Source organism: Austrofundulus limnaeus, unplaced genomic scaffold (assembly GCF_001266775.1).
Source record: "Austrofundulus limnaeus strain Quisiro unplaced genomic scaffold, Austrofundulus_limnaeus-1.0 Scaffold71, whole genome shotgun sequence".
In the NCBI taxonomy this organism is placed as follows: Eukaryota; Metazoa; Chordata; class Actinopteri; order Cyprinodontiformes; family Rivulidae; genus Austrofundulus; species Austrofundulus limnaeus.
This window is the reverse complement of record NW_013952473.1, coordinates 149,515-160,986: the sequence shown is the minus strand read 5'-3', so window position 1 is coordinate 160,986 and position 11,472 is coordinate 149,515. Positions and strand designations below refer to the sequence as shown.

The 11,472-nt window shown below is 38.4% G+C and overlaps 1 protein-coding gene across 4 annotated transcripts in view; it reads left to right on the top strand.

Moving 5' to 3' along the window:
• The window catches only part of dock4b (dedicator of cytokinesis 4b), a gene marked incomplete at its 3' end in the record, with an annotated part of 164,263 nt that overhangs the window by 77,488 nt on the left and 75,303 nt on the right, over positions 1-11,472 (top strand). For all 4 annotated transcript variants that reach the window (XM_014010606.1, XM_014010605.1, XM_014010604.1 and 1 more), the window contains 4 exon segments: positions 5,038-5,119; positions 5,260-5,320; positions 5,418-5,550; positions 5,849-5,937. In XM_014010606.1, the coding sequence (XP_013866060.1) occupies positions 5,038-5,119; positions 5,260-5,320; positions 5,418-5,550; positions 5,849-5,937 (365 nt within the window).

Genomic DNA, 11,472 nt, shown 5'->3' with positions numbered 1-11,472 from the left:
ATATTTATGTTTGTGGTTGTTATGTGACAAAATATGGAAAAGTTCAAGGGGTATGAATACTTTTGCAAACCACTGTATGTCATTAGAAAAAACCTTTAGAAACCTACAGGTCATGTGCATAATTTCATTAAAAGGATTCCAAAATCAAAGTTACCCATGTTTCATGCTGAGATTGAGAATACTAACTGGAATGAGGGTATTTCTCTGTCAAATCCAAATCGCATTTTCTCAAAATTTTATGATAAGTTGGAGACAATACAGGAAAAATATATTTCAACTTGTAAAGTTCCAGTCCGGAAAAATAAAATTCCATGGTTGAATGCCTCTATAATACATCTCCTAAAGTTGAAAGCTTCTTCAATGAAAACTTATAGAATATGTTCAATAAACTGGGCTGCGAGGTCAAAAAGTTTAAGAACCCCTGCTTTATTGCGTTAACAGCAAGGTTTCTGAATGAACAATTGATTTTATACCTGTTTTTTTGTAGTCATCACTAGGCACTCTTCAGAGGTTTGGCAGGAAATGTATCCAGCATTTTACGTGTCTCTCACGTCACCTTTCATCAGCGGAGCTCCCACTTCTCTAATGCAATCATCTATATTAGCAGAGGGAATAGCTATCGCCGCCAGGGCCCAGAGGGGAGAGAAATTGTCCATTCATGCTATGTTAATGCGAGCCGTGATGGAGTCAGATAAGGAGGGCTGCGGATGCGAGGGGGCCCACTGGTCGTCTCAGTTCACAGTGCAGCTGTGAGGAGAGAGCGTCGACGGCAGGGGAAAGTGCGTTTAAAAAAAGGAGGGGAGAGACTTGTGTGTTTACGCCAGAGCGGCTGTTAATTGGCAGTTGGGGTTTCAACAATAAGAGCGCTAATTAGGGTTTGGGGGTGCTCGAAGCCTTGCGGCTAATGCGTAGGAATCCGTCTCCATATGTTTGGATAAACAGCGTGGAAAGTTCCAGAGACCAGCTAATGWGGGACGACAAATCAAATCGAACTGGGTTATCCTGAAACGGCGGATAAGAGGAAAACTTTACTGAAGGAATTCATGTATGAAAAATCACAAGCATTTGTATAATTAATAATCAGGAGCATAATTAATTCAGGCTCGGGCACCCACTGCCCTACATTTACAAAACACAAAATTGCAGCGAAGGCTGCAGTCTTCTTATTTACATCCTGGAGACCTAACGGTTGCAGGGCTTGTTTTTAGACGTTTTTAATAGCTCMGACTGAAAACGGTTTCATTTCTCGGTAGCTGCAGCATGAAGTTGACTCGCTGTTAGGATTGCCTAAATGGACCCTGATTTAGACGGCGAGGGCTAGCAGCGCCAGCGGCTTGGCTCGTTTGTCGGGCGCTGGTGAATTACAAGGTTTTTCTCTCTGCTTATCTGCAGACTGTGAAAGTCACCTAACTGGATTAGCYCTTAGCTCGCCAGCTAGGATGAGAGGAGGCCCAGCAGGATGTCTCCGCTGTCCCGCTTAAAGCATGCAGTGCGGACAAAGGGGAGRGTGAAGTACAAAGAGAAYGGAAAAAAAAAAAAGGCAATCAGGGTCCGTCCTTTCTGTTTTTGCGTGACATTCATTTTCAAAGAGCTGGGAGAGCATTTGAGGCTAAAGTTGTTGGACGGTTGATTCTGCTTCATAAAGCTTAGTTTTTGCCACTACGATCAGTTATATGCTGTGTTGAGTTGAGAGCGAAACAAAAGCTTCTTTATTTTCGTTTTGCTTTAAACTCATTGTAAAATAAGTTAGGCCTTTTTTAAATTTGTGTGCCTGCAGGCCTTGAGTTTGACACATATAACTTAGAGCAGGGGTTCTTAACCTTTTTGACCTCGGGGCCCAATTTATTGAACATAAAATGACAGGAGGCCCAGTCAGACATTACTAATGAACAGATCAAAATGATAATTATTCTAAATCTTGGTTTAATTTTTATTGTATTTACATTATGACTAAATTAAATACACTTACATTTTAAAAGTAAAACTCCTGTCAGATAATCACAAGACATGATTATGACAAACATTTTTATATTGTAACCTGCCCATAACAATTATTTCAACAAATACAAAGGTCAGTCAACAGACCACTCAGGCATTCAAAATGTTTAAAAACAAACTACAAAAATCAATTTAAAATGCAAATTAAAATATAGTTGTATYTGCAACTGTATTTGATAATKTTTTGAACTTTTAAAATATTGCATGRTARAAACAGAAGCTGCTCTTCATATTAGTGACAAACTTTGGTGTTTTTTGATGRGTTACYTTCATTTTTGCTTCWACTTTTCATTTAAAWTAGSTTTCCATTCTCRGCAGRTTTCTAAGGTTCTTCTTCTACATGTTAAAAAAAGTTGTTAAACATCTGAGTGGCTCCCTACTGCTACTAGTGGCGAGAAAGTGTATTGCACCTTATTCAAAATCAATGTGGTCCCACGGCCCTCTGCGACCCAAAGTTAAAAACTGTTGTTCTTTTGAGGCCCTCAAGGTGGCGCTTGTGGGCCGCGGCCCATAGGTTAAGAATCTCTGACTTAGAGTAACTAGAGAGTTCAGAAAAGTTGAATTTAGTCTCTCCTGGTGCTACAAGGATATCTTTATATTCTGTTTAGGGTTGGGCATAATCGTATCGTGCAATTATTCKTCAGAAAAACAATCGATTATTTTTTGGCACTTGACGATTAATACAATTAATGCCATCAGGCAGACTGACTGGATATTCCCCCGGTCAGTCCAGTCGGTGCTCCTCTCTGCTTCAAATATGAGAAACATTAAAAAAAGTTCTGTAATTTATTTATCTATCAACACAATTTAAAAATTGATATATAACCTGAAGTCTGTGATTCTGACACAATTTGGAACAGATTTTTATGAAGAGCAAATCTTTCCCACTAAATTGGTCATGTGACATAAGGGTGTCCAGGGGATTAATCGTCAAATTAATCGTTATCGGCTAAATACCACAATAAATCGTGATTAATTTTTTTGCCAATATTGCCCAACCCTAATTCTGTTTGAGTCATATTTTTCAGCCCGTTCAGTTTTCTCAATTTTCTGTGACGTTTTCGGAAGTATTACATCAAATTATCTGCAAAAATTATCTGCAACGAAATTGACAAATAATGTTTGAACTTACAGACTATAATTTCCTCGTCTTAATTCTCTTGTCATTCTGGATCAGACTGGTTCTGGGTCAGATTCTGGCTCCAGCACGTAAGGCTGGATGGACAAGTCTTCTGTTGTTGATATATTTTAATTCAACTGTATATAAAACGTTTCTGCAAGCTAGAAAATGCTAACCCCCTCTCTCAAGCCGGAGTGGACCGGTCTGGAAGCCGGAGGGGGGCGGAGCTTGAAGCATCTTAAAGTAACAGTAGCAAAACCAGCTGCTTTGAGGCACACATCAGAAAAGAGGTGAAAGAGGGGCTGGTAAAGTTAAAATAAGAAACTAAAAACTTTATAAAGGCTCAAAATGAATGTTTTAAATATGAAAAGGAAGCATTTAAAATTAGGATATGTCTATTTTAGGATTCCATCTTTGGTGTGTCCACGTTTGAGTTCTTCACCACAGATTGACTCAATGCAAGCCTGATGGGATGAAAGCTACAAAAGACATAGTTTCCCTTGACTTTGTCACTTTGCTAAAATCAGTGATGGGAAGAGAAGCCAACAACCCAGTGGTCACAATAAATTAGATTTCTTTGTGGAGATGGGAAAACCTCACAGAAAGTCAATTGTCAGTTTCCACCTATCAGTTTTTTTCCCAGTAGATCGGTCAAACCAAAGTCATCCTTTAATAAAAGAGCAYAAGGAAGTGCAAAGTGTTTGAAAGCTTCTTAGATCACAAAAAACAATGGAAACTGAATTATTTGACCACAATAGTAAAATATAATTTAAACAAAATATATATAAGTTGTTTGAAATGTTAACCGTGATAACTTAGTCAAACTTTGCACCTTTTTAAAATCTTGGGAATCTGCTGCCTGTATTTGCACTCTAATAAAATAGAACTGCTTCTATTGTTTTATTTTTGCAAAAGTGTATTTTTTATTTGTGTATTCAGTTGTAGCTTTTTTATATTGTGTGGGTTAGGGATGGACGATAYATCGGCATTAATATCGGTATCGGCCGATATTGATCATTTTTTAGAATATCTGTATCTGTCCGAGCCATGTCAGAGGTCTGGTCATTTATTTACCGTATCAAAAAAAGACCCAAGTGTGATTGTGCGTGTATGTATAAAATAGTTTGTGTGTTTGTGTAATATCGGTAAATATCGGTTATCAGCCATAACAGTAATAATTATATCGGATATCGATTTCGGCTGAAAATTTCATATCGGTGCATCCCTAGTGTGGGTACAAATGGGTCAGCAAGCCTTTTTTATATTTCTCTGAGTTCTGTTTTCATTGGAAAGCACGTTGGTTTGCTTTAAATGAAATTTGGTTTATAAGAAAGGTTTGACTTTGATAGATTAGTCCCCAAAGCTTGTTCAATCAAGCCTAAGCAGACCTCTTGAGGAATGACAAAAAAGAATACAAAACAAAGTGTTTTATAAACGGCACATTTAATCCACTTTTGGCATTCATCAGCTTTTAAGCAGCTTTTATCTTGCCCATCAGGGCTACCAAGAGTTTACGTACAACTTCCACAGCTCTAAAACCGAGGTACATTTTTGCTATTTTCAGTGACAGCCTTGTATCTCAGAGAGAAATCCTTTTGTGCTCTGCCGTAGAGAAGCCACATGTCACTTGTCAGATTTTAGACAATCTTATGTTCAAGCTTTAATCTTCTTCCTTTCTATTTTTGTTGCCTTGTCCTCCCGTCTCACATTGGGTTTCAGACAGCGTCGGGGCGCAGTTTGAACTTTGACGCAACTCCTCCGGTGCTCGCAGCTCCGCGTTTGACATTTCTGACATTGTTTCTAATCTTCCTCCTCTTCCCGCTCGCAGTAACTTGGACACGGCTGTTTACTTCTGTGTGACACGGGGCCGTCGCTCCTGACCTCGTTCATCTCTCGCTCTCTGTCTCCCTCTCGTACAGCGAAAGGTTCTTTGTCAGGCTGAATAAGAGCGGGCTGCCAAAGTGTCCGGAGAAGACGGAAAGACAGTGCACACTATTTGTGGTGAGTAGTGACCGTGGCTTTTTGTTTTAGGAAAGGTCGACGGGGCGCAATTTAAAGCCTGTGTGACGCCCGTGCTGTAAACTAGAAGTGGTTTGTTGACAAAGAATCACGGAAGAATGTTTTCTTGTGTCGTGCATCAGGATTTGGGAAGCAGTGATCTACGAAAAGATGTCTACATCATTGTTCACATTATACGAATAGGTGGGAGTTGCTTTCATCTTTTGAGCACTGTATTTCAGTTTTTTACAAGAGGGCTGTTCTTACCACGGGTACATTTCTGTGTTTTCGTGATCTGAAGGGAGGATGGGAGCAGGAGAGAAGAAGAACATGTGCAGCGTGCAGTACAGGCGGCCATTCGGCTGTGCTGTTGTCAGCATCGCTGATCTTCTCACTGCTGACTCAAAGGATGACCACCTGCTCAAGGTTTATGCGTAAGTTGCTGCGAAGAATTGCAGGAATGCATTTTGCTCTGTTTTTGATGCAGATCTCTTTCAACTAATACCACCCTGAATATTTGTAAAATTTACAGAGTCTTAGCCATTTCTTTGTGTGACCTGGTTAGAAGAAGTTAGGCTCTAGTTGGATTAGTGCAGAAAATAGGATCCTGTTGTTTTACCAACTGAATTCAAAATGACCTCCTGGTTTTTTGCTTCATTAGATTCCACTGAGACTTATTCATCCACCTCACTTGTGTTACAGCTGATTTACTGTTTTGTCTTTTTATCCAAGATGCAACACTGAGAGTGAATGGTACCAAATCCATGAGAACATCATCAAAAAGGCCAACTCCAGGTACAACTTATCTGGATCCAACACTGGTAAGAACCAAACATCTTTTTTGTTTGTGTGCGTGTATATATATATATGTGTGTGTGTGTGTGTGTGTGTGTGTATATATATTGTGTGTGTGTGTGTATACATATATACTGTGTGTCTGTGCGTGTATATATATATATATATATACACACACACATATATACAGTTTATATATATATATATATATATATATATATATACAGTTGCATGAAAAAGTATGTGAACCCTTTGGGATTTCTTGGATTTCTGCATAAATTGGTCATTAAATGTGTTGATCTTCATCAAAGTCACAACAATAGACAAACACAGTCTGCTTAAATCTATACCACACAAAAAATTATATGTTTGCATGGTTTTATTGAACACAGCATGTAAACATCCACAGTGCAGGGTGGAAAAAGGGTGTGAATCTTTGGATTTAATAACTGGTTGACCCTCCTTTGTGCAGCAATAACYTCAACCAAACGTTTCCTGCAGTTGCAGATCAGACCATTCCTCTTCACAAAACTGTTTCAGTTCAGCAGTATTCTTGGGATATCTGGTGTGAATCGCTCTCTTGAGGTCATGCCACTGAAAGAAAATTGTTAAGCGTGTTCGTTTACTCTTTTATGTGCTTGAGCCAAACAGAAAATACACCGAAACGTGGAAATTGAATGTAAAAGAGTTCATGAAACCACACAGAGCAGCTCTGGCTGAAGGCAGTGTTTATTCTCCGTCTGCGTTCAGGCCTCATTTTCCGGAAGTCATTTCAATATAACAGAAACTTCAGGACATGACTCCGCCTATTTCATTGCGTCATCAGAATGGCTCCCTAACACTGCTGAAGCCAGGTCCTCACACAATATTCTCTGTTCTAATGAAGACCAATGGTTCAGTTATGTGTTGAATCTGTGTTCAGGCATGAATCTATAAAATCATCAAGTCAAGCAAAAAAAAAAAACACATTATAAAAGATCTTACTGTTCTCCTAATAAAAAGAATATACCATGTGTAGTGTAATTAAAATCAGTATATAAGCAAACCCCAACGAATTTCTTCACCACAGCATCTCAATTGGGTCGAGGTCAGGACTCTGAATGGTGTTCACATACTTTTTCATACAGCTGTATATATCGGCAGCTTTCTAAAACAAATTAATTTTAAAAAAGTATTTTGAAAGATATTTTGGGGTTAATTAACGGAATTTTACATACACTCTTGTGTTTTGTGCTTTTTGGTCAATTGTCATCATTTAATTTTAACAGTATGAGAATCAACAAGTCCGTTTAGTTTTAGTGTTTGTTTCTATAACTCACTTCGTTGTTTACATTGATCTATATTACTGGACTGGACATCACGTGACTTATGGTGCGCCGCACAGGTGCCATTTTTATGCATTGATTTTTGACTCAGGAACATCCATGAATGGTGGTAAAAAGGGGATGCAGCAAACAGACATGCAAGGATTATGAGAAAGGGATGCAATATTTTACCATAAATTGTCAACAATAGATCACAAGGTTATCATATTTTACAGGTCATTAAAATATTTTTTATTTTAAAAAAATGTCGGAGATTCAGAAAGTTGGTCAGTTATGCTGTACTAGCTTGATTTTGACAACCTTATGTCGGGTAAACCAACGAAAAGACAAATTTGCTGTTCCAACAAATTATTATATTTTTTATTAATATTGTTATTATGTTAGGATAACATTGTGAGAGGTAAATATAATGGACAACATTAAAATTACCTTTACTACTTCTAGGCTGAACTGTGTAGATACGTATTACTGGTACTGATGTTCTGTCCAGTCATCATATGGTATATCCTGTAGTTTGTGATTATATATCAGAGTAAAAAACTCCGTGACTTTTTTCTTCCACCGTATGTTTCATAAGTTAAGGAGGGGCCGACCACATTTATTTTATGACCAGCTGGAGGAATTTGTCTTTAGTCACTTCAGCGTGAATGAAGAACCAGGAAACAAATGCAAAATTAGAAATATGTATTTTTATGACACATGACTCAGTTTTATGGGACGGAAAGGGGCTTCTACTGTAAATACGTTAGTAAAAACCTGTAATGAAAAGTTCCCAGRGTGCTTATAAACTTTTCTCTTGAGCAAATACATGTTTTTTTTTTTTACAAATCACAACATCAGCAATTTTCTCAGCTTTAATTTAAGTCATATATTTTTGGAAATCGGATAAGAAATGAGCATGCTATGAATATTTTTTGTGACAGATTGACACGCATCCCGCATTGAAACTCTACTGTTTTGTTGACATGACTTAATGCATAGCAATGGCTCCTATGACGGCACGCTGCTAGCTATAACGGCTATAGGCAATGTCCAATCCAGTAATATAGATCAATGGTTGTTTACATCATATCAATGTTGGGTTGACTCTGGTATAAAGGTGTTGGTCAGGTGTTGTTCGGGGCCATTTCCTTAGTCTCTGAAGTGAGGGGGATTCCAGAAATGGACCAGATCTGAGATATGTGTGGTAAACACTGCAATAGGGGTGTAAGAAAATATCGATACACTGAAATATCGCGATATTTCGTTTCCCGATACTGTATCGATATTCTAAAGCCCTGTATCGATTTTTTATTAAGGTTTAAAACGTCAACTTTCCTGCCAGCCATTCATTTTTATGTTGTAGTTCAGCCTCTGACTGCTAGTTGGCAGCGGTGAGCCAGCCATTTGGCTCCTCTACCTCTTGAGCGCCAGAGAGCAAGGGTAGCATTAGCATTGTGAGTAAACATTAGCTTCATGCTCCGATAGCTGAATCTGAGCGGAAAAGACCGACACCCTCTGCCTTCTAAGCTGAGGTAAGGTTACAAACAGTTACTTATTTGTCAGAATGTCTGTATTTTAAGACAAATTAAGTGTCTTGTGCGCTCTTTTTTCCAACGTTACGGAAGGCAGGCATGCATATATAGCGCATGCATCTAGCGTCCCGAGCTCGGCACTCCCCCTGTGACATAAAACTCTGTCTGTTGGTCTCAATGTCTGGCTGATCGCATCARAGTCCATATACTTTAAGTTTATCCTGCTGTGTTCGCTTCAAAAACAGTTTAACTGTGTTGTTTAGCTTCTCCATTTATTTACTGTTTATTTTCGGGAGCTGCCCTGCTGTTCGACCTACAGTTATGCAAATCACGTTCTGGATGCAGGTCAGCTGATCCCAGAAACTGTGTGCAGCAGCTTGTATAGTTTGCATGTTCTCCTTGTGTACCTGGGTTCTTCGACAGGTCAAGAACCTGCATTTTTCTCATGTTTATAATATCAGAATCAGTTTCTTTCACAACACCTACATTTCTAACAACAAACTTAGCAGTTCAGTCTGGTCAACAAAGTGTCATTTTCCTGTCAGGGCTCTTCTTCAGCATTCAGTTTCCTCTTTAGGGGAGCAGAATGGCTTTAACATGCTTGCGTCTGCAGGAAACCTGCGATATGCACTCAGACGATTTATATAAATAGCTGTATCTGCATCATGCCGAACAACAAGCATCAGCAGTTTCCCATAGCAACAGGTCGGTGGAGGACTGGAACGTTCAGTCCCTCAGATGTCAAAGAAAAATCATGTGTCATATGAGGAGATTTGTTCTGCAGCGAGATCCAGATTTCTGTGCAGGAAAAAAATAAAACACAGCAGAAGTGAGCGTACTGTGTGGACTCACTTTGGTGGTGTATCACCTGTAAAAGATAATTTCATGAGGAAAATGACCAAAATAGGGATTTCATATCATATACTTACAAACAAATCAAGAAGTTGAAAAAAAAAACTACATCAAAATTCAGAAGCGAAACTGGGAAGTGCTGCTGAAGTGAACCTAAAACATTTAAGGAACTGTGTAATCACAAAACAAAAGTAGCTAATTGAATAAGCATCTCTGCTAAAGAGAGGACAATAAAACCTCATATATTTATATGTAAATATTTGGAGTGTAGGCTATAATTTACAGGGTTTTTTTGATCACTTAATCTATTTCAAGATGTCCGCCACAGTTGATTGACTTTAGCAAAACACAAAACGGCTACAACTCAATCAACATGACAGATAGTTTAGTGTGATGGTAGCGTCATCCCAAAACTTAGGGATTCAAATAATGCTAATTATATTAATCTTGTGTCAAGGCAGCTATTTGGACAGCATTGATTCCAGAACAAATTTCCCAAAAGGGCGATAAAGTCTAATATGTCGTGTTTCATTGTTTTCTATCAAATCATATWACATGATGTCATGTTGTCGGGAAAAAAAGACATAAAAATAAAGATGGATAAAAAACAATATCTAAAAGTAATTGCAATTTTGTGCAAAAACTGTGATTTCCTGTGGAACGTATTAGCACTTGGAGTTTGGGTTTAGGATGACTCTCAACTACTACTCCACCAAATTTTAACTTAATATCTATAAAGTTACCCAAGCTGTATTCATTTTTCTGTCCAGTTAGCTTGAATTGGGTTGACTTTAATGAGTTGTTGAAGTAGTTTAGGATTACTTTCTGAGAGTTTCAGCTRCACAAACAATAAWTTTTAGTTCATGATTTTCAAAATTGAATGAATTAAAGCCTTATGTATGCATTTTAGRAAATATTAACGGTCAGTCAGACTGTTAGCTATTATTTTCTGCATATTCCAATAGATTCATGTAATAGTTTGGTAACAGACGCACAGGCTGKGTCCAAATTCAGAGGCTGGGTCCTTCCAAGAACCTGGCCTACCCGGTCTAGGTGGGCCGAGTCCTTGATCGACTGCGAAGACTGGAAAGAAGTGTCTGTGAATTTGGACGGTCTAGCCTCCCGACCTTAGCCTGGCGTACGTCCTGTTGCCTAGAAATGTTGACGAACCTAAACAGGAGCAAAATAGATCAAAATTATCAAAATATTAATATATTAGTATTTATAACATCCCAAAACAAAGCAATTAGGTTAAAGGCAATATATGAGGAACTAACGGACCCGCCATAGGTGCACATTTATTTCTCTATACCAACTCGTTTGATTTCTAACAAGAATAACCTTAAAAACACGTCCATACAACCGCTTGAAACTTTCAGTTATTATGCCGCCAGATTTTTATCAAAAATTGTACTCCTTTCTCTYGCTTCATCCGCCATTACGAGCAAAAAAAAAAAAAAAATCTCCTGTCGGCCTGCAATGTATTATGGGATAGGATGGGCCGAGAAGGATCTATCGGACCCGTCCCTCAAATTGGACAAAAGGACGCATTCTGCCTGTGAATTTGGACACAGCCGTAGACAGTTTGGCAGTGGGTATTGACGATAATCTTTTTATTACATCACCAGAGTACAAAAGAGGCTTAAAATGGTACAAAAATGGTAAGTTTTGGGGCTTTAGTGTAACAATGYTGTGCTTTTATTGTTTATTTATTTAACATCTTACTGCAAAATTACCATTTCCTGAAAATATGTCCTGATGCGTCTCAGTAGTCCAGGTAGAAAAAATCAAAAAGAAAAAATAAGTAGGTCCTCTGGATGGGTTCATTTTTAGTGAAACGTTTCGTCTCTCCTCCAAGAGACTTCTTCAG